Here is a 22,683-nt window from a genome sequence, read left to right as displayed (position 1 = left end):
GGGGTACTTTAAGAAGATTCAGATTCCAGCGCGGGCGCGGGGCGCTGCGGGAACCTGCTGCCCCTCGGGGGCGGGGCCGGCCGCGCTGGGGGCGGGGGCGGGGGCGGGGCTGGCGCCGGATCGCCGGCCGGCGTCGTACTGAGAGCCTGCGGCAGGGGAGCGTTGCCTGCGGTTGGGCGGAGGTGGACGTGAGGCGGGCGAGGTAAGGGGACTGGAGGTGAGGTCAGGCGGGGCCGCGGAGGACGGGAGGGGAGGGGAGGTGAGGCGGGCGGGCGGCCGAGCCGCGGAAGACGGGAGGGGAGGGGAGGTGAGGCGGGCGGGCGGGCCGCGGAGGACGGGAGGAGAGGGGAGGGGAGGGGAGGCGGGCGGCCGGCCGGCCGCGCCGCGGAGGACGGTAGGCGAGCCGGTGAGGAGCAGGTGGAGTTGGCGCCGGCAAGGCTGGACCCCGGGCGGCGGCGGCTGCAGTCCCAGAGGTTGGCGGGCGGGAGCCCCCCCCCCCCCGTGCCCTGTCTCGGCGGCGGAGCCCGGAGGGGAGAGTCGGCAGGGAGGAGGGGGGGAGTGGGGCGCGGACGCCGAGGCCGGAAAGGGTCCCGCGGAGCCGGGGCGTGCGGCTCCTGCCGTGACCGCAGACCGCCCTCCGGCTTCTCGGGCGCGCCGCCTCCCCGCCGTGCGTCCGGGCCTGGCGAGGCTGTGCCGGGCCGCGGAGGGGGCTCCGCGGGGGATCCGGGCGGTGACCGTCCCCGCTGTGCTCCGGTCTGCAGGCCGCGCCCGGCCGCGCGCGAGCATGTGCGGACGCACCTCCTGCCACCTGCCTAAGGACGTGCTGGCCCGAGCGTGTGCCTACCGGGACCGGCAGGGCCGGCAGCGGCTCCCCGAGTGGAAGGACCCCGACAAGTACTGCCCGTCGTACAACAAGAGCCCGCAGTCCAGCAGCCCAGTGCTCCTGTCACGACTGCACTTGGAGAAGGTAACCGCCGCCGCGTGTGCCCGCCCGCTTCCGGCTCGGCGGGGGATGGTGTGGCGAGCGCTCCCCTCGGCTCGCGGTTCTGATCTCCACCCCCCCACCCCACCCCCACCACCCCCCCACCCCACCCCCACCCCCCCACCCCACCCCCACCACCCCCCCACCCCACCCCTCCCACCCCCGGGCAAAGGAGACGCGTCATCAGTATTTGCTCGTCTTAGAAGATGGCGCCGTGTTCCTCAGGCTCAGTTGAGGGCTAGTCGTAATGCGTGCAAAGGGATTAGAACCCTCCTATTTGAATACGTTTTTTAAGACCACATCTTTGAGACCTTACTGATTATCAGTCTTTTGAGTATTAAAAAAAAAAAAAAAAAAAGACTTCCATGCCCCTTACCGGCCCAGCTGACCCAGAATCTCTAGGCTAGAGCAGGATTAAGATGAGCTAATCTGAAACACCTCTGGTGATTTTTTTTTCTGCTTATGTTTTCAGTCGTTTTGTCTTTTACTGAAGCTAGGAACCGATGTGGAAGGTTTGGGTATCTGAGGTTTAATTGCACTCATTGTTTCTATAGTATTTACCTCTGTAGTGTTGGCATGCCCAATAATTCAAAATCCTGTTTTGGCTCTTTATCTCCTGAATGTGTGTGTGGGTGTATGTGTATGCAGGTGGGCACCAGTGCGGTAAATAAAATGCTTAATTCCAGAAATCAATGGTTTCTCCATGCCTTAAGCATTTTATTTTACTTAAGATTTTATTTATTTTAAAGAGACAACAGGAACAGAGGGGCAGAGGGAGAGGGGTTAGGGAGATGGAGAGAGAGAGAGAGAGAAAAAAAATCCCGAGCAAACTCCACACAGGGCACAGAATTGGTCCCCAGGTTCCATTCCAGAACCCTGAGATCAAGACCTCAACAGAAACCCAAGAGTCAGATCCTCAACTGGCTCCACTACCCAGGGGCCCCTCCATGTCTGAAGCATTTTAAGTGGCCTTTATAGGGATAAAAAATCATGATTGTTTCCATTCTGGATTTTTATTCTGTTTGATCCATAATGCTTAAATCACTTTATAAAGTCAGTTATACCCCTGCTACTTGTCAGAATTCTTGTGATAGTCAAGATTCATTTCTATATTATTTGGAATAAGCATACCAAATAACATTGATCTTTTTGGTTGAATGAAGCCATATATATGAAATAGTTTATTCTTGAGCTATTTTTATTGGGTGCAATCCTTCCCTATTGAAACTAAAAAAACTTTTTTTTTAATGAGACAAATCAAAATTAAATATCATGGGGAGGGGCACCTGGGTGGCCCAGTGGTTGAGCTTCTGCCCTCAGCTCATGTCGTGATCTTGGAATCAAGTCGGGGAGCCTACTTCTCCCTCTGCTTATGTCTCTGCCTCTTTCTGTGTCTCTCAGGAATAAATAAATAAAGTATTTTTAAAATATAAAAAATAAATATCATGGGGAACCTTAACTGGGAAAGGAAAGAATAAAACATGTTTTAAAGGAAGGCCTAGGGATCCCTGGGTGGCGCAGCGGTTTGGCGCCTGCCTTTGGCCCAGGGCGCGATCCTGGAGACCCGGGATCGAATCCCACGTCAGGCTCCCGGTGCATGGAGCCTGCTTCTCCCTCTGCCTGTGTCTCTGCCTCTCTCTCTCTCTGTAACTATCATAAAATAAATTTAAAAAAAAAATAAAATAAAATAAAAAAATAAAGGAAGGCCTAGGGATCCTTGGGTGGCTCAGCAGTTTAACACCTGCCTTTGGCCCAGGGCGTGATCCTGGAGTCCTAGGATGGAGTCCCACATCAGGCTCCCTGCATGGAGCCTGCTTCTCCCTCTGCCTGTGTCTCTGCCTCTCTGTCTGTGTCTCTCATGAATAAATAAATAAAATCTTAAAAAAAAAAAAAATAAAAATAAAACAAAGGAAGGCCTAGGGGATCCCTGGGTGGCTCCTTGGTTTAGCACCTGCCTTTGGCCCAGGGCGTGATCCTGGAGTCCTAGGATCGAGTCCCACATCAGGCTCCCTGCATGGAGCCTGCTTCTCCCTCTGCCTATGTCACTGCCTCTCTCTCTGTGTGTCTCTCATGAATAAAAATCTTTTAAAAAAATAAAAATAAAGGAAAGCCTAATTTGAAGTGAAGACAGATTAAATGTATGTGCCTTTTTTGGCCTTGCTTCTCTCTATATCACGTCTGTAGAATTATAGAATGCACGTTAGCTAGAAGAAAAAATTGTTTAACAGATATAAAGATAGAAATGTAGGGAGATTGTGACTTATCTTAGGTTACCCAGTAAGTGAGGGGACAGAGTTGGGACTGAGGTCCACACCACTTTCTCCACTCCAGTGGATGCTTCTAGAGCTAGAAATGGAGAAGGTAGAGCCCCTAGTAAAACATAGCCCCCTCTCCTTTCCATCAGTGTTATGAATTTACTGATACAGTGTTTTTTGACTCCACATCTCTAATAAATTTTAAGATTGCTGGAGTTCCCTAATTTTGTTAAATATATGAGATTCCATTTGTCTGAAACCTATAAATTATAAAACAAAATTAGAATGATTTCAGGTCTTCGTTAATCCATATCATCAGTGGCCAGCACATGTGTATAGATTGCAACATTTGCGTGTAAAACCACTGGTTTGCAAATTACTTCCTCTTTCATTTATTTACCCCAGCTCTACACAAGTCTAAAAGGGTAGAGGAAAAGATGACTAATATTGAGCAATATTTTCAATATTGTGGCTTCTCAGCTACTTTCTATTTATTGTTCCCAGTAGGGGGAAGCCTCATGTTTGGGTTTGGCTTATAACTGTCCAGTGAACACTAACATTAAAGGTGAACAGTTAAGATACGATTTATCAACCTTGGCATTATTGACATTTTGGATGGGATGCTGTCCTGTGCATTGCAGAATGTTTAGCAGCATTCCTGGCCTTCACCCACCAGATGCCTCCTTTCTCCCCACTAGATCTTGATGGTGGGGGCGGGTTGTCAAAATTGCATGTTAAGGGGTGCATAGGTGGCTCAGTTGGTTAACCATCTGCCTTTGGCTCCAGTCATGATCCTGGGGTCCTGGGATCGAGCCCCACGCCAGGCTCTCTGCTCAGCGAGGAGCCTGCAACTGCCTCTTCTTCAGCTCGTGCTCTCTCTCTCTCTCTCTCAAATAAAAAAATCTTTAAAAAAAAAATAAAAGGGCATGTTGAGAACTTCAAATTTAGAGTATTCTTGTAAATTCCTGATGAGAGATCATTTAGATCACTATTGCATAATGTTATCTCATTTATCCTTTGGTAGGGGGCTCTTCTGCTTCACACGTTTGATTCTCAGAGGATTCACAAAAGCGGTTTTTCTTGGTTTGGGGGTTTGTTTTTTTGAGATTGATTTATTTCGTAGAGCACACCCAAGTGCCCACAAGTGCAGGGAAGGGCAGAGGGAGAAGCATCTGCCATCCTCTCAGGTCATGATCCCCGGGTCTGCTTCATGATGTTGAAGTCTCTACCCTAGGAGGAACACAGGCTTCATTAACGTAACATCAGATACATTATAGGCATGTTTTCAAAGTACATCTGTGCAACCTTATACCCACTTTTACATGCAATGACAAAGCTCCACTTTCTGAATATTCATCCTAACCCTAAATAAAAGAAACCTGCTCACTACCACCCCATCTCCACTTACTTCCATATTATTTGCTGCAAATAGTTTCCTTTAAAAAAAAAAAAAAAGATTTTATTTATTCATGACAGACAGAGAGGCAGAGACACAAGCAGAGAGAGAACCAGGCTCCGTTCGGGGAGCCTGATAGGGGACTCGATCTCGGATCTCCAGGATCACACCCCCGGCAGAAAGCAGCGTCAAATCTCTGAACCACCCGGGCTGCCCTAATCAAGTGTTTTTAAGCAGAAATACATACGGAACAGGTTATATATTGATCAATTGATAAAAATATTGTCTCCGTACACAAGTGGGAACCTAACCTTGTATTTCCCCTAAGAGTAGCAGTTCAGTATTCCCTAATAAAATGTTTGCAATGACTTTGTAGAACGTAACTGCCATGAATAATGAAAATGGAGTGTGTGTACGTGTGTGAGAGAAGAGGATTATCTGATACAGGCAAGATTTCATTCATTCATTGATGAGAGACACAGAGAGAGAGAGGCAGAGACATAGAGGGAGAAGCAGGCTCCCTATAGGGAGGGAGCCGGATGCAGAACCGATGGGGGGGCGGGGAGGATCACAGACGCTCAACCACTGAGCCACCCAGGTGCCCGGACAGGATCTTACCAGGAGCACAGTGGAGGGATTAGCTTTGAACAAAAGGGAAGCCCTTTGGAGACAGTACCATTGCTGATGATTCTTTTCTTAGAATTGCATCCTCTTGGGACACCTAGGTGGCTCAGCAGTTAAGTACCTGCCTTAGGCCCAGGGCGTGATCCTGGAGTTGTGATCCTGGAGTCTCAGGATCGAATCCCACATCAGGCTTCCCGCATGGAGCGTGCTTCTCCCTCTGCCTTTGTCTCTGCCTCTCTCTCTTTGTGTGTCTCATGAATAAATAAAATCTTGAAAAAAAAAAGATTGATTTATCAATCTGAGAGAGAGAATCTCAAGCAGACTCCCCACTGAGCACCAAGCCCTATGCTGGGCTCAATCTCACAACCCTGAGATCATGACCTGAGCCAAAATCAAAAGTTAGACACTTAACCAACTGAGCCACCCAGGCACCCTGCTGTACTTTCTAAGCAACTTTATCCTCATGGCTTTAACAATCACCTTCACATAGAAAAATTTTACTGTTTATTTTTAATTCTAACCTTAGAAAAATATTGAACTATAATTTGTGTATTTCATGTCATGCATTTAAATGATCCTGCAAGGTAGGTATTGTTCACTTTACTTTTATTATAAGTTGACTTTTACTTTTACTTTTCAATAAGGACATTTGAAGGTCCAGGGAGTTGAGACTAGTCCAATCTCATAAGTAGCAGAGACAGGATTTTTGAACGAGGATCTTCTTGCAAAGGCCTTATTCTTTGCTCTATACCAGCAGTTGGCAAACTGGTCCTCAGATCAAATCTAGCCTATTGCCTGTTTTTGTAAATAAAGTTTTATTAGAACACAGCTATGCTCCTTCCTTCTTTGCTTTCATCATACCAATGGTAGTAGAGTTGAGTTGCTTGAGTCATTGCAACAGAAACTATGGATTCACAAAGCCAAAAATATTTACTATCTGCCTTTCACAGAGAAAGTTTGCTGACCCATTCTTTGTACCATGCTGCCTCTTTCCTAAGTTTGTGTAAGATTTTATTTATTTATTCACAAGAGACAGAGAGAGAGGCAGTCTCCATGCAGAGCCCCCCAGGTGTCCCTCTCCTAAGTTTTAATTCCATATTTCTAAATGTTTCTTGGACATAATAAACGCCTGTACTTGGATTTTATTCAACTGACTTTAAAGGACCTTTTGTTACATTTGTTCACCAGTGAGGGATGAGGAAAGGGCATTACAGATATGGTTTGTCTCTTCCCTGAAGTCTGAGTCTCAGCTGAGAAGGCCTGGCATTTGAGGCTAGAATCATCTAGAGCAGGAATCCGAAAACTAGGGCCCTCTGACTATTATGTAAATAAAATATGGAACACAACAACATCCATTCATTTATCTGTTGTCTATGGCTGCTTTGTCCCTGTAACAATAGTTATATTATAATTGCAACAGGGCCTCCAAAATCTTCAATACTTAATATCTGGCCTTTACAGAAAAATTTGCTAACCTCTGATCTAGAAGCATTTTCACTCATTTATCTGGCAGTTGACATTGGTTCTCAATTGAGGCTGTTGACCAGAACATTTACATGTGGCCTCTCCATGCAGTGTTGCGCACTCTGCGGCAACACAATCAGGGTCCTGAGGGTAAGGGGATGAGGAAAATAAAAAAAAAAAAAGTAAAGAGATGGGGACAGGAGGGACACGGTGGATGATGTCCAAGCAGTGTCAACTTTATTCAAGGTTCTTACGGTATTATATAGCACAAGCAAAACAAAGATAAAGGAATACCTACATGCATGGCAGACCCTACTGACACAGGAGGGTCCTAGTTAATAGATAAACATGCTATTCTAGGTACATACCCTTTCAAAAGGACAATAGATATGATTAACAGACCAGTAAGAATAGCACAGACCCCTATTTAACTTTACCACCAGGCTAGAACACATTATATCAATTGTATTATGTGGGCGATTATGTATAAGCGAGCTACGGAAACCATTGCTCAAGCCCTTTCTCAAGCATCAACCAACTATTTACCCTTTGGGCTCTTGAGCCTTATGAGTAAATGAGGGACGCAAGTCCGAGCTTGGTTTGGTTTAGTAATTCTAGCTAGTCGGTGGCCGTCCACAATGCAGCCTGGGCTTCCTTGTAGCATGACAGTCTTTAGGGTGGCTGGATTTCTTTGGCAGCTCAGAGCTTCAGAAGCAATGTCTCCATAAGCAAGGAAGAAGTTGACACACATTTTCTGACCTAGTCTTAGAAATCATATAGTGTCACTTGTGCCACATTATGTTGGTTACAAGTGAATCACAGGCCCATCCAGGGATTCAAGGGGAGGGAACATTCACCTTCACCTGTCAATGAGAGGAGTATCAAAGATTTTGCAACCATCTCTTTAAACTGCTCCAGACTTCCAGTTATTATTTGAAATTCAACACCTGACCTTTCCCCAAATCATGCCCCTCTTCAGACTTTTCTCTTTAGCTCAGTCATCTAGGCTTGAAAATTTAAACAGTCTTGTTTTCTTTTACATTTACATTCACAATTTTATTTTTAGTCTATCTTTTGTTGTTTTTTATTCTACTATCATCATGAGACCCACCGTATCTTTATCCCTAAACCATTATGATAGCACCCAGAATGTGCTCTCTGCTCATGGTGTCTTCCTACCCATAGTGTACACATATAGAATAGTGGGTGGGGGATGGGGGGACGCCTGGGTGGCTTAGCAGTTAGGCATCTACCTTTGGCCCAGGGTGTGATCCCGGGATCTGGGATCAAGTCCCACATCAGGCTCCTTCTAGGGAGCCTGCTTCTCCCTCTCTCTCTCTATGTGTCTCGTGAATAAATAAATAAAATCAAAAAAAAAAAAAAAGTGTGTGCATGCAAACAGATATTATAATCTGTAGGTTTCATCAGATTCTCAAGGGGCCAATTACCCCCAAAAAAAGTTAAACAAGGATGTGTCGGAGGCCCCTAAGTGTACCCTCACATTTGGAGATTCGTTAGGAAGGATTCAGCATACAAGGCATATTATGGCTAAGGTTTATTACAGTGAAAAAATACATAATAGAATCAGTAAGGGATAAACACAGTAGGAATCTGGAAAAAAAATCTATGCACAGGCTTCCTTATCTTCCCTCCTTTCTGTGAGAGGATACACCAGGCATGTTGCTTCTCCAGCAGTGAAAAAGTAGTAATGTGCAGTGTTTTTACCTGGGGCAACCCTTTAGAAACTGAAAGCCCAACATTGTTTGTTGTTTTTGCTTTGTTTCATTTTATTTTTAAAGATTTTATTTAGGAGCACCTGGGTGGTTCAGTTAGTTAAGCAACCGACTCTTGATTTCAGCTCAGGTCATGATCTTGGTCCTGGGATAGAGCCCTGCATTGGGCTCCATGCTCGGTGGGGAGTCTGCTTGAGGATTCCCTCTCCCTATGTTCTCCCCACACTTGCACACTTTCTATCCTTTCTTTCTGAAATCTTTTTTAAAAAAGATTTTTATTTTGGGATGCCTGGGTGGCTCAGCAGTTGAGCATCTGCCTTCAGCTTGGCCCGGGTTTGAGTCCCACATCAGGCTTCCTGCATGGAGCCTGCTTTTCTCTCTGCCTGTGTGTCTCTGCCTGTCTCTGTGTCTCTCATGAATGAATAAATTTTTTTAATGTTTTTATTATTTTTTTGAATAGGCTCCACACTCAGTGTAATTCTGTACCTCTTGTGGGATCTAAGAACCACCCCACCCCATCCCTGTCCTTTCTGTCCCTTCTGAGGAGTTGATACTTCTCCATTCCATCTCTTACTGATCACTCTCCATTGAACTCCTTTGCTGCCACTCCCATGTTTTAATATTTTTATGTCTTTGTGGCTTCATATGTTATAGTGCAATCCTTTTGAGGTTAAGCACTCCTTCATTTGCCCCACAGCACTCTGTGTATCCCTAGATCATAGCATTTACCTTATTGTATTATCATTGTCTGTGATATGTAGTTCTTGAGAGCTGGGACCACATACTGCTAGGCCTAGTACTATGACTCTCATAAAAGGCACTAAGTAAACATTTACAGAGACTAAACTTCTTTGGGCACCTGGGTTGCTCAGTGGTTTGAGTGTCTGTCTACATTTGGCTCAGGTCCTGGGATCGAGTCCCTCATGGAGTTCCTCACAGGGAGCCTGCTTTTCGCTCTGCTTATGTCTCTGCTTCTCTCTGTATGTCTCTTTAAAAAAAAAAAAAATTAACTTCTTTGAAGAGTTTTTTGTGTTTTTTAAGATTTTATTTATTTGAAAGAGAATGGGAATGAGCACGGGGGAGGGTCAGAGAGAGAGGGAGAAACAGATGCCCCACTGAGCAGAGAGCCTGATACAGGGCTCCATTCCAGGCCCCTGGGATCATGACTTGATCCAAAGGCAGATGCTTAACTGAGCCACCTAGGCACCCCAGAAACTAAACTTTGTGTCCCACCCCACCCAAGTAGTATGTCTTACATTCTAATAAATGCTGAAGAACTTAAGTTACTCACATTGTGATAAATCATTAAAATTGTTTTCAAATAGAATCTTTCCCTTTTAATAATCTTTTTTTTTGTATTTTTATACTAATAGTAATATAATGCATGTGCTACATTTGTTTTTTTTTTTTAAGATTTATTTATTTATTCATGATAGACATAGAGAGAGGCAGAGACACAGGCAGAGGGAGAAGCAGGCTCCATGCAGGGAGCCCGACGTGAGACTCGATCCCGGGACTCCAGGATCGCACCCCAGGCCAAAGGCAGGCGCCAAACCGCTGAGCCACCCAGGGATCCCCATTACATTTTTTTTTTTTAAGATTTTATTTATTTGTTCATGAGAGACAGAGAGAGGTAGAGACCCAGGCAGAGGGAGAAGCAGGCTTCTTTTGGGGAGCCCGATGTGGGACTTAATCCTGGAACTCTGGGATCACACCCTGAAGTGAAGGCAGACACTCAACCGCTGAGCCATTGGTTTTCTAAATTTCATTATGATCTCCTCACTGGATCTTATCTTTTCCCATGGCAGGGTGCAGATTCATCTGAGCGTATCATTGCTCCCATGAGATGGGGATTGGTCCCATCATGGTTCAAAGAGAGTGATCCTTCCAAGCTGCCATTCAACATTACCAACTGTCGTAGTGATACCATGATGGAGAAACGTTCCTTTAAGGTAGGTCACAGGTCTATGGAAAATGCACATATTCTGTTCTTTCTTCCAACAGAGCTATTAATGCCTTATATACCCAAGAAATAAGATTCTCCTGGAAAGTGTGTTCCCAGTTGCTAATAATCTTGAGTGCTATTATATATATTACTGTGTAAGTCATCCCAAAACTTAATGGTTTGAAACAAAACTATTATTTCTTCTCATCCTCTGTAGGTTGAATGGGTCCAGCTAGACAGTTTCCTCTCCCGCCTCCCCCCCCCCCCCCCCCAGGTAGACAGCTTTCATTTGGAGATTCTCGTGCACTTACATTTTTTTAAGGTTTTATTTATCCATTTATGACAGAGAAGCAGAGAAGCAGCCTCCCTTGCAGGGAGCCCGATGCGGGACTCAGTCCCAGGACCCTGGGATCATGACCTGAGTCTAAGGCAGACACTCAACCACTGAGCCACCCAGGCACCCCTCATGCATTAAAATTAAATGCAGCTGAGGCTGTAGTACATTATTTAATCTTTTCAACAGCTGTGTGAATGGTGACTTTATTCATAGGAAAAGTGAAGGACAGAAATAACTGCCCTAAGGTCCTACATTGGTGGACCTGAGATTTCAACTCAAGCCCATGACATATTCTCTCACTAAAACTGTATTTTGCTCACATTTTCCCTCAGGTTCCTCTTGGAAAGGGAAGACGCTGTGTTGTTTTAGCAGATGGATTCTACGAGTGGCAGCGATGTCAGGTTACTAGTGAAAGACAGCCATATTTCATCTACTTCCCCCAAGCCAAAACAGAAAAGGTATTGTCAATAGCTAATCCAAAGAGGCACACTTTGTTTCTTTCTTCATAGAATTTCTTTTTAAATAACTGCTTTATTGAGGTATAATTCACCATAAAATTCACCTTTTTCAAGTATGCAAGTCAGTGATTTTTTTAGTATATTCAGAGTTGTGCAACCATCGCTGCTAATTTTATATTTTCATCACCCCAGAAAGAAACCCCATGTCCTTTAACTGTCAGTGTCCATACTCAATTCTCCCCAGCCCTGACAGCCACTAATCTTTTGGTCTCTGTAGATTTGCCTATATTGGACATTTAATATATTTAGACTTCTACAATGTATAGTCTTTCGTATCTGGCTTCTTTTACTCAGTATAATGTTTTCAGCATTGATCCATGTCACTACATTGCTCATTTATTGCTCGTCCATTATGTGGATAGGCCACGTTTTGTTTATTCATTCACCAGTTGATGGATACGTAGGTTGTTTCTACTTTTGACTCTTACAAATATTGCTATGTGGACATTCATGTACAAGTTTTCATATAAATATATGTTATAATTTCTCTTGGGTTTATGCCTAGAGGTAGATTTGCTAGGTCACATGGTGATTATATTTAGCATTTCCCTCATAGAACTCCCATTTTAAGACAAAAAAATTAGGCTGTTCACATAACATTTTAAGGAAAAGGTTTTTTAAAGATTTTATTTATTTAAGAGAGAATACAAGTGAGAGAGCACAAGCAGAGGGAGCAGCAGCAGGAGAAAAGGAGAAGCAGACTCCCCACTAAGCAGGGAGCCCAATGTGGGGCTCAATCCCAGGACCCCAAGATCATGACCCAAGCTGAAGGTGGCTGCTTGACCAACTCAGCCACCCAGGCACCCCCATTATAAGGAAATTAAAAACAAATCAGACATGCCAGTATCATGTTTTCATTTTAATCACATTTGTTGCTTTGGTGTTGCTAAAGCCTTTGCATTCTCACCAGTTTGCTTTGTTAAAATTGGGAATTATTGTGGGTGGGGGGATGGGGTAACTGGGCCATGGGCTTTAAGAAGGGCACATGATGTGATGAGCACTGGGTGTGGTTTTGTTTTGTTTTGTTTTGTTTTTAAGATTTATTTATTTATTCAAGAAAGAGAGACAGAGACATAAGCAGAGGGAGAAGCAGGCTCCCTGCAGGGAATCCAATGCAGGACTCGATCCCGGACTCCAGCATCATGACCTGAGCGGAAGGCAGCTGCTTAGCTGCTGAGCCACCCAGGCATCCCGAGCACTGGGTGTTATATGCAACTGGTGAATTACTGAACTCTGCATCTGAAACTAATGATGTACTATATGTTGGCTAATTGAATTTAAATTTTCTAAAAATTGGGAATTATTGGTGGCCTCTGGCTGGCTTAGTCAAGGGAGCATGTGACTCTTGATCTCAGGGTTGTAAATTCAAGCCCTACTTTAAGTGCAGAGATTACTTAAAAATAAAATCCTTTAGGTGTGCTTGGTGGCTTAGTCACTTGCTTTCAGCTCAGTCTTGATCTGAGACTTGATCGCCAGGATGGAGCCTACTTTAAAGAAATAATAATAAAATATTTAAGTAAATAAATAAATTAGCAGTAAGTCAGAATTCTGTGGCTTCTTTCTTGAGGGCACCACTCCATAGGATTCTAGTGCTTAGCTTTTCTGTCTTTAGGAATTATATATCTTTTCAGAGTCTTTCCCCCTGGCACTCTTCTTGAGAGACTGTTAGGCACTTGTGTGGATTAGGTAGGATGGCACTTTCTCAATTCTGTCCAGTTTTTCTTACCTATCAGAATGTATCTGAGGACAGCCCCAGTGGCTTAGTGGTTTAGCGCTGCCTTCAGCCCATTGAACATTGTCTCTGCCTCTCTCTCTCATGAATAAATAAAATCTTTCAAAAAAAGTCTGCAAAGAATAAACTGCTTCTTGAATAGTGTAAGAATTTTATAATAGTGCATTTCTGAATCCTATCTTTTAGTATATTGTCATACAGTTTACTTTTTCATATGCTATAAACTCACAATACATTGCTACTATTTTGCTTTAGACAATTATTTTATCGTGATAAAAAAGTATTACATTTACCTTAATTTTTAGCCATTTCCATGGATCTTTATTTTTTTGGGTAGATCCAAGTTTCTATCTGGTATCATATTCCTTCAGCCTAAAGAACTCCTTTAATACTTCTTGTAGTTCAGGCCTATTGGTAATGAATTCTATTTTTGTTTGTCCAAGAAACTATCTAGTTCATTTTTTTAATCATCATAATTTTCTTTATGAGAAGTAACTTACATATTATAAAATTCACCCTTTTAAACTGTATAGTGGGGATGCCTGGGTAGCACAGCAGTGAGCACCTGCCTTTGACTCAGGGCATGATCCTGCGGTCCTGGGATCGAGTCCCACATCAGGCTCCCTGCATGGAGCCTGCTTCTCTTGTCTGTCTGTCTGTCTCTCTCTCTGTGTGTCTCATGAATTAATTAATTCATTAATTAATTTTAAAAACTATATAGTAGGGGGGACGCCTGGGTGGCTCAGTGATTGAGCATCTGCTTTTGGTTTTGGTATTTTGTGTGTGTGTGTGGTTGTTTTTTTTAAATAATGACTAGAATTTTTCCAGTCCTTTTTTTTTTTTTAAGGTTTTATTTATTTATTCATGAGAGACACAGAGACAGAGAAGCAGAGACACAGGCAGAGGGAGAAGCAGGCTCCATGCTGGGAGCACGATGTGGGACTGGATCCTGGGTCTCCAGGATCACGCCCCGGGCCGCAGGTGGCGCTAAACCGCTGCGCCACTTGGGCTGCCCAGTCTTAAAATTTTTGATTGCCAGAGACTGAGATAATTACATCTGGAAATGGATACATTTATTCTTCTAATAGGCCATAAATGTGTGAGATTGAGTCGATCTTATCAGAAGCTAAACTGGTTTTGTTGTTACAATTACCTTTATTCGGGCAGCCCCGGTGGTGCAGCGGTTTAGCGCCTCCTGCAGCCCAGGGCGTGATCCTGGAGACCTGGAATCGAGTCCCACGTCAGGCTCTCTGTATGGTGCCTGCTTCTCCCTCTGCCTGTGTCTCTGCCTCTCTCTCTCTCTCTCTCCTCTCTCTCTCTCTCTCTGTCTCTATGAATAAATAAATAAAATCTTTAAAAAAAATTACCTTTATTCACTACAGGGTTTAAATTTCTACATGCCATTTTGTGTTCAGGGTAAGAGTAATCTTCCAGAGGGTTTTTCTCAGTAGCAGAGCTTCCTTCAACTATAGTACCTCCCTTTAAGCCTGTGCTTTCAAGAGGATCTCTATGTTCTTGCCCCTTCCCCAGAATTAGGCTTCTGTTGCTGTTCATGTGGTACTTGCTGATCTAAAAGGTGGGAGAGTGTTCTTTCTTGTCTTCATACAGCCTCAGTCTCAACAGATCTGTGGCCCTCGGTGTCAGGCTCAGGCTTTCTCGGGAATCCTGCTGCTTCCCCAGGGGAGTAGGAGGGATCTTCTACCCTTCCCCAGACTCAGTGGGTCTTACCTGTATCTTACGGGCAACAGGCTTTATTACCTATACCCTGGCCCCTTAAGGCTTTTTGCTCCTTAGAGGAGAAGTGATTGGGTGAGGCTTCATGCCTTCCCTTGGTGTAAGAGAGTGAGGCCTCCTTCCTCTAGGCATGGACCAGCAAGAAAGGCTTTCTCTGGTTTCCTGCTCTGCCCCTGTCTTTCTTGTGAGCAGCTGGAGAGGTTCATGGAGAAGAGTTCTGTAAACTGATGTAAACTCCCCTAATGTCTGCAGCTCCCAGGAGTTCTGGACTCTCAGGCTAGCCCATACACTGTTTTTAGCAATTTAGTGATAATTTTACCTGAATGAAGGCCTTGCTTTCCTCCTGTTGCCTCCAGTAAGCCAGTACTTATGTTTCATCTTCCCTTGGAAGCCCCTCTCTTTCCATAAAGTTTTTGCCAATTGGTTGCCCAGTGACCTGTTTTCTGATGAGTTTAAGGAGTTATGATTTTTGGGCACCCTAGGTGGCTCAGTTGGTTAAGTGTCCAACTCTTAATAGCAGCTCAGATCTGGATCTTAGGTTCATAGATTTAAGCTCCGTGTTGGGCTCCATATGGGGCTTGAACATAAAAAATAAAAATAAAATAATAAAAAGAAAAAAAGTTATGACTTTTATAGATTATCTAGCTTTTTTCTTATTGTTAGAGTAGAGGGGGTACTCTTTCCAGCTTTCTAAGTTCTAGGTCTTGAACTGAATCTTAAATGTTAGGTAGGAGCTGGCATGATGAGAAATGGCAGGACATTTTGGGCAGAAGAAGTTGCTCTGGCAAGATACAAGGGCATGAAATTGTACAAGGACTTTATTTACAAACAGCTGGGTTTGGCTCAAATTAAAATTGTTATTAAAAGGGCACCTGGGTGGTTCAATCAGTTAAGCATCTGCCTTCAGCTCAGGTCATGATTGGGATTTAGCCCTGTGTCGGGCTCAGTGGGAATCTGCTTCTCCCTCTCCTGCTGCAGCTCCCCCTGCTTGTGCTCACACTCTCTCTTCTCTCTGTCAAATAAATAAATATATATTTTTAAAGACCAAAAAAATAGTAAAAGCTGGAATGATGGGCCAGATCATGGAATGCCTGAATGCCCATTGATGATGTTGGATTGTATTCTGAAAGCATTAAGGAGCCATAAATCCATAGCTTCAGTGGGTACTTGCCATCAAACCTCTTTCTTTTAGCAATAGTGGATCAAGAGGAGCTAACACATGGGCTAAAGTACTTCTAAAATGATTGCTATGTTAAGTCTGTGGTAGTACCCAGCCTGTGTGTAGGAAGGGGCTGCTGAGTATCTAATCTGCCCATGTATTTTGTTCCAGTCAGGTAGCATTGGTGCTGTGGACAGTTCTGAGTACTGGGAGAAAGTCTGGGACAACTGGAGGCTGCTGACAATGGCGGGGATCTTTGACTGCTGGGAGTCCCCAGAAGGAGACCTCCTGTATTCCTACACCATCATCACAGTAGATTCTTGCAAAAGCTTGAATGACATTCACCCTAGGCAAGTTACAGTTCTAATACCTAGGTCCAAAAGCATTCAGAAGAGGATTTATCCTCTGCTTTTAGATAGGTAGCTTTGGATTCAATGTTTCTATGTATGCAGAAATTTAGAGAGTAGCATTTGCTTTGTGGAGTTTGGCTATAATATGAAAAAAAAGTCCCCACACTATGCCAAACTGTACAGTGAAAACCCAAGAACATATGAGAAAAGTGTGGGTTAAGAGGACAATACCTAAAAATTCATCAGGAACACATTCAAAAATAATAGGAATCTATTAACAGTTCCACAGTTATCTACATAGATATTACATTAAATATGGCACTTTACCTTAGAAAGCTGCAGAATTTGCTTGTGGAAAATGAGTGTCGGAGAAGTTGTAACTTATGAGCTATTGTGAAGTGGAGGAAAAATTAGGCAAAATGTACGATCTTTGCGGCCTTAAGTCCTGGGGCAAGTTTTTCTGCCTTTGAAATGTTCCTTCACGGGGTGCCTGGGTAGCTCATTTCAGTTAAGTGTCTGCCTTAGTCTCAGGTCATGATCTCAGAGTTAAAAAAAGAAATGTTCTTCAGGGCATGTGTTTATAATAAATACATATTTAATCAAAATTGAACTTTTTAATCCAGTGTATATAGCCCCCTCCTGCAATTAACTTCTGTATTAACTGCTGAAAATTCTTTATTTTTTTGAATATTTTATTTATTTATTTATGATAGACATGGGGGAGGGCAGAGACACAGGCAGAGGGAGAAGTAGGCTCCATGCTGGGAGCCCAACGCGCAGGACTCTATCCCAAAACTCCAGGATCACGCCCCAGGCCAAAGGCAGGCGCTAAACCACTGAGCCACCCAGGGATCCCCCTGAAAATTCTTTAGCAGCATTTTCATCCATGCTAATGTCTTCTCCTGACACTGAAAGTTTTGGAAATTTAATCGCTGTTTGAAACCACCAAGCCATCCAGGCCTTTAAGTATAAATAAAACTTGTGAGAGCTTGCAGGGTTTTGGTTTGTTTTTTTTTTTTTTTTACTGTTTGGCATTCAATCCATATGCTGAAGAATCTCTTCATTTTTTTCTGTTCCTTTAGACCTGATTGATACTGACTTCATGATACTTCTTGAAGTTGTTGCAACCATAGACATTCCTTTTACTTTCACAGTGTTGTCACTGGTGGATTCCTTTATGTTTGCTGCTAAAGAGATAGCACACGTTCTCTTTTTTCAGGACGCTCTAATAGTTCAAGCTTCTCATCAGTAGTCAAAAAATTTTCTACTTACATGTACTCCTTTGCATGTTTTGAACTACAAAGCTTATTGGGCATATTTGAGATGTTGGATGAAGGGTTTTTTTTAATATAGGGAGAATATATTCAACAAATGCAAAATAAGAGCAAAACATAACTTTGGAAGATAACATACAGTGAGCTGCAGTAGCTGTCAATATTTGAGGTGTTTCTGTGTATTCCTACAAGGTTCCATTCAACTGGATGCAGCTGTCTGTTCACCTCACGTTTCCCACAGACAAAACTAAAGTAAACAAGAAATTTACATTATGCTGAAATTGCTCTCTAATATATCAATCACATTGGAACAGATCACATTTTAAAAACAAGCATTAGTAGAATTGACTGTCTGTCACTAACAGGTTTTGCCAGATCCAGGTACCCTCAGAAGTGATACTTGATGTTTTGCTGAAAAGAATGTAGTGCTGCACATGATAGGATTATCTAATTTAGTCTTGTCCTAAGCATTCTTTGTGAAATTATACTTTCATATGATATAGTTGTTGTATTTCTCACTAATTTACGATAAATTCTGGGATGCCTGGGTGGCTCAGTGGTTGAGCGTCTGCCTTCAGCTCAGGTCGTGATCCCAGGGTCCTAGGATCGAGTCCCACATTGGGCTCCCTGGTGTCTCGCCTCTCTCTCTGTCTCTCATGAATAAATAAATAGGATCTTTTAAAAAAATAATAAATTCCCATTGATTTTTTTAATACAACATTATTTTATACACTGTTAAGAAAAGTTAAGTGCTCCCATTTACTTCCAGTTAAACTATAATACAATGCAGAGATGCCATTCATCAGAAAATGCACCTGGATTTCACAGATTAAATTTTTTTTAAGATTTATTTATTTCAGAGAGGGAGCTAGCAAGCAGGGGGAGGGACAGAGGAAGAGAATCTCAAGCTGACCCCCCACTGAGTGCAGAGCCTGATGTGTGGGTCTCCATCTCACAACCCTGAGATCATGACCTGAGCCAAAATTGAGAGTCGACGTTTAACCAACAGCCACTCAGATCAGATGTCCCAATTCTAAAGTATTTTTGAAAGTAGACGTTTGATTTGTTGAAGTTATAATAATTATTAAAATAGATGTTTATGCATATATCTCCTAAAATCAAGTGTTCCACCAGTGAATGTGTAGCATGCTTTCCCTTGGTCTAGGACATAAAACTGGAAGCTAAACACGGTCTTTTCCTAACATTTCCCTGGGTAGATATCAGGAGTCATCTTAGGCAGCATCCTTGCTTTCTGAGGCATAGTTTCTGGTAGTTCACAATTATGTGAATAGCTCTTTCTTACTGTAAATCTAGAGATTATTACTGATAGACAAATTTTCCCTTTAATTTTCCTTTAATTTTAGGCATCTGAGTCATCACAGAATGTTCACCAGTCGGTTAGCTAGTACACTGGAATGCACTGGATCCTGTCATAGCACTATTCACTGTCTTTGCCATAAACTTTGTAAGCTAGCTCCCAAGGGTTGAATGTTGTTCCCTATCAAGTTGTGGTCAGGGAGCACATGGCCTCAGATCAGCACATGAGGTGTAAAAAGAGGACAAGTTTATCCTTAGGATGATTTATGCTGACTCAAGTCTTCCTTCTGTCTCCCTACCCTCTCTCTACCTCCTAACCAATGTCTCTACCTCACTGGCTAGGATGCCTGCCATATTAGATGGAGAGGAAGAAGTCTCTAAATGGCTTAACTTTGGTGAGGTCTCAACTCAGGAAGCTCTGAAGTTAATCCACCCCACAGAGAACATCACCTTCCATCCAGTCTCTTCCGTGGTGAACAACTCCCGAAACAACACTCCTAAATGTCTTGCTCCTGTCAACCTATTGGTCAAAAAGGTAAGGGCCTGTGACTCTGATAGTCCTTTCTGAGCTTTCTGTCTTCTGCCAGGATAGCTTTTTCAGTTAGAAAATGGCCTTTCACAATTAGCTTTAATCTAAACCACCCAAGACTCACATTTCTTTATGTATGGTAAGATGGAGCAGAGCACTATTCTCAAATCTGGCTATGACTCAGACTCCTCAGGAGAACTCTTTCAAGATATAAATGTTGGACCCTATCTAGACCTATTGAGTCAGTATTCAGGGCTGGGCTTGGGCTTCTGTGTCATTAAGCGAATCTGATAAGCCAAATTTGAGGACTCCTATTCTGGAGGGTGATTTTAAGAAAGACAAAGGAGCCCTTGTCGGCAATTGTATCTTTGTCTGCAACTGTGGAATTTTTTTCTGTCTCTTTTCTGTACCTTTGTTTTCCCAGCTACAAGTTGGAGGAGTTCCAATCCTTATACTCCTTCAGGAGGATTTGAGAACATTCCTGCCATGAACTTTAACTTTTCAGAATTGGAAAGAATAGTTATATTCTGAAGGGAAGGTGAACAGGCCAGAGACCTCCAGTGGGAACAAAAGTTCCAGAGCAAAGGTTTGGGAATAGCAGTTGTTTCCAGGTGATACTGAGGGACTTAAGTAGGACATGGCTCTGAGTGTTCCAAGAATAGACATCTTAGAATGCCTGAGAAGTGTTAAGGACAATGATTACAAAATAGCTACTACACCTCACTTTTCTGAAAGTTTTTAAGTTTTCAATACGCAGTGTCATCTTTTTTCTTTTGTCTCAGTTCTCTGCAAACTCCTGCAATCCTGATCCCTCTATTCCCTAGAGGTCTCTAAAAATGTAATGATACACATTCATTTTGTACTAGATACTGCCCCATTTCTGCCATGGTCTTTACCTCTGAAGAATTCTCATTCTGGAGAGGTGTCATTTAAATGAGTATAAAACCTTCAGTTTAGGGTTGAGATGCAAGTGTAAGAGCTGGAGGGGGAAGCAGTGCCAGTCGAGGAGAGGCTGCACATTGGGGAAACAGGTCAGCCTGTTCCAGCCTTAGCTGAATCCTTTTTTTTTAATTTATTTTTTTATTTTTATTTATTTATGATAGTCACAGAGAGAGAGAGAGGCAGAGACACAGGCAGAGGGAGAAGCAGGCTCCATGCACCGGGAGCCCAATGTGGGATTCGATCCCGGGTCTCCAGGATCGCGCCCTGGGCCAAAGGCAGGAGCTAAACCGCTGCGCCACCCAGGGATCCCCTTAGCTGAATCCTTAATCATGGTGACTGCTTGAAGCCATACATCTCCAGTTTGATATCCCCACACTCAGCCTGGGCACACTGAATATACCCTCTTCCCTGAGAATGCTTCTTTCTCCGCACCTGTTTGGATTGCCCATCAGCTCTTTTCTGACTGGTCCCACACACTTCATCTGAGGCCTGCTGTAAGAGCTACTCCCTGCTCCTTGCACCTCTTGGAGCATACTCAGTTGCTCTTCCCTTCTCCCCACTCCTGACCAGTGAGCCCAGTCTGGCTCTCAGTAACCTCTTCCAAGGCTGGGTCAGTACCTAATGCCTCTTTAGTTTCTTCCCTTGCAGTTGGCCTTTTCCCAAAAGCTTAAGCTGGATGGTTTGAGCATTTTCCTCTTTCTTCTAGGATCTCAAGGCAAGTGGTAGTAGCCAGAAGATGATGAAATGGCTGGCCACAAAGTCACCCAAAAAGGAAGAGTCCAAACCACCCCAAAAGGCAGAGTCAGATGTGCCCCAGTGGTCCAGCCAGTTCCTACAAAAGAGCGCATTCCCCACCAAGAGAGGAAGTGCAGGACTCCTGGAGCGATGGCTGAAGCAGGAGAAGGAAGAGGAGCCTGTAGCCAAGCGGCCTCACAGCCAGTATCAGGGACTTTGAGAGACCAAGACTGTGATTCGCTGTACTCAATTTTGTTGCTTATTATGTGTGTGGATTTGCTTTGGGATGAGATAGCAGTATTGCTTGACAGTTGTGGATTCATGAGTGGATAGCTTTCCTGGCTGCAACTAGGAACCCACAGTGGAGCAGATGGCAGCCTGGGCAGAGGAGGGACCGCCCACCATCAGTAATTCATAGGGGCCTTTATATCTGGTGTGTGGCTGGTGGAGCCTTCTCTCCAAGCTAGACCCCGAGTGGTTCTCAGCCTGACCTGTTACTGCTCACAGAAGGCTGTTTTCTGCTCAGCTTTTGGGTTCTGTCAGCCTTTTGGAATTAAGTTCTTAAAACATTGTATTTTTCTCTGAATAAATTATATTTGATACTGTCTACATTTCAGAAAATGCTGCTGGCAGGGGAAGTTCTGGATCTTACTGTTTTCTCCTGGCATCAGTCCCCAGGGATGGATTTTGTCACAAATATGGAGCCCTGGGGCTTTTTGTGGGCAAAACTGCTTTTTTGGAAGCCGCAAAAAGGCTCAGTGTGTGTGTGTGTGTGTGTGTGTGTGTGTGTGTGTGTGTGTGTGTGTGGTGAGGGTGTCTTCATTGAGGCACTGTTCACTCTTAATACTTGGAAGTTTTGTGAATCCTTTAACTGAAAACCAAGCTGAGTGGTTGCTAAACACAAAGCTGGGCAAAGAATGGGACACAGAGGTCAAGACCCTGTCCTGACCACAGGGACCATAGGGTCTGGCTGAGAGGCCCCAGTCACAGCCCACTAAGCTCCACCCAGATTCCCAGCCTCTGGGCAGAGCAGGACACAGGGAGACCTGGGCTGCCAAAGGCGCTGGCCAGAGCCCCTGTGATTTGCTTTTGCAGGCTCCTCCTTGGCACTGAACCCTTACTTGGAATGGTTATCTGTTGTCTCCGCACCCTGCCCACTAGTTCTCTGAACGCAGAGGCCGCTGCTTCACCGTTAACAGACGGACGTGTAACTACTTGTTAGGTGACTGCGAGCACTTCCTACGTGCCCTGCTCTGTACGGGCAGAATAGGAATAACCACACCCGTACCCAGAAGGGAAGGTTCCCGCAGGGCTCCGGGAAGAGGGGATGCACAGGCCGGCGGGGGCGGGGCAGGGCTCCTCGGGAGCAGGCTGCGCAGACGCAGCCCGCGGCGGGCAGGGCGAGAGCCCGAAGCCCTATGCAAATCAAGGATCGCAGTGTCCACCAATCGGAGGGGGGCTCTCGCGCTGTTCGCTAATGGGAGTGCGCGGCGCGCCTCCCAGGGTGCCGGGGGCGGGGCCAGCCCGGGTCTCCTTCCCGGCTCTCCTCTCCGGATTCCTCTGTGGAGCGCCCGCCTTCCCGCGAGGGGCGGAGTGGGCTGTGGTGGGTCGCGCCCCAGCTCCCTGAGCCCTGGAGGTGGGAGCGTTTTCACAGCGG

The 22,683-nt window shown here is 44.4% G+C and overlaps 1 protein-coding gene across 13 annotated transcripts; it reads left to right on the top strand.

Annotated features, from left to right (window-relative positions):
• The first annotated feature begins 99 nt into the window (after positions 1–99).
• Positions 100–21,633, top strand: HMCES (5-hydroxymethylcytosine binding, ES cell specific). 13 transcript variants are annotated; one of them, XM_072720159.1, is made up of 8 exons: positions 112–202; positions 762–967; positions 1,455–1,509; positions 10,263–10,406; positions 11,069–11,194; positions 16,051–16,229; positions 19,163–19,355; positions 20,998–21,633. In XM_072720159.1, exons 3-8 carry the CDS (start codon positions 1,486–1,488, stop codon positions 21,244–21,246), a joined length of 915 nt encoding a protein of 304 aa, XP_072576260.1. In that variant the 5' UTR covers positions 112–202; positions 762–967; positions 1,455–1,485; the 3' UTR covers positions 21,247–21,633. The 13 variants fall into 13 exon arrangements, with proteins under 13 accessions (XP_072576256.1, XP_072576260.1, XP_072576264.1 ...); XM_072720163.1 differs by having other exon boundaries at positions 118–202; positions 1,455–1,500; XM_072720161.1 differs by lacking the exon at positions 112–202 and adding an exon at positions 356–406.
• Positions 21,634–22,683: the final 1,050 nt, after the last annotated feature.

This window comes from Vulpes vulpes, chromosome 9, assembly GCF_048418805.1.
Source record: "Vulpes vulpes isolate BD-2025 chromosome 9, VulVul3, whole genome shotgun sequence".
Taxonomy (NCBI): Eukaryota; Metazoa; Chordata; class Mammalia; order Carnivora; family Canidae; genus Vulpes; species Vulpes vulpes.
The sequence above is the reverse complement of the archived record's forward strand: the minus strand, read 5'-3'. Positions and strand labels throughout refer to the sequence as shown.

Excerpts from the sequence above, each read along its gene's own strand:
- HMCES (XM_072720155.1), top strand. The coding sequence starts at position 785 with ATGTGCGGACGCACCTCCTGCCACCTGCCTAAGGACGTGCTGGCCCGA. Across the intron at positions 16,230-19,162 it reads TTGAATGACATTCACCCTAG|GATGCCTGCCATATTAGATG; the intron begins GCAAGTTACAGT and ends CTCACTGGCTAG. Across the intron at positions 19,356-20,997 it reads TCAACCTATTGGTCAAAAAG|GATCTCAAGGCAAGTGGTAG; the intron begins GTAAGGGCCTGT and ends TCTTTCTTCTAG.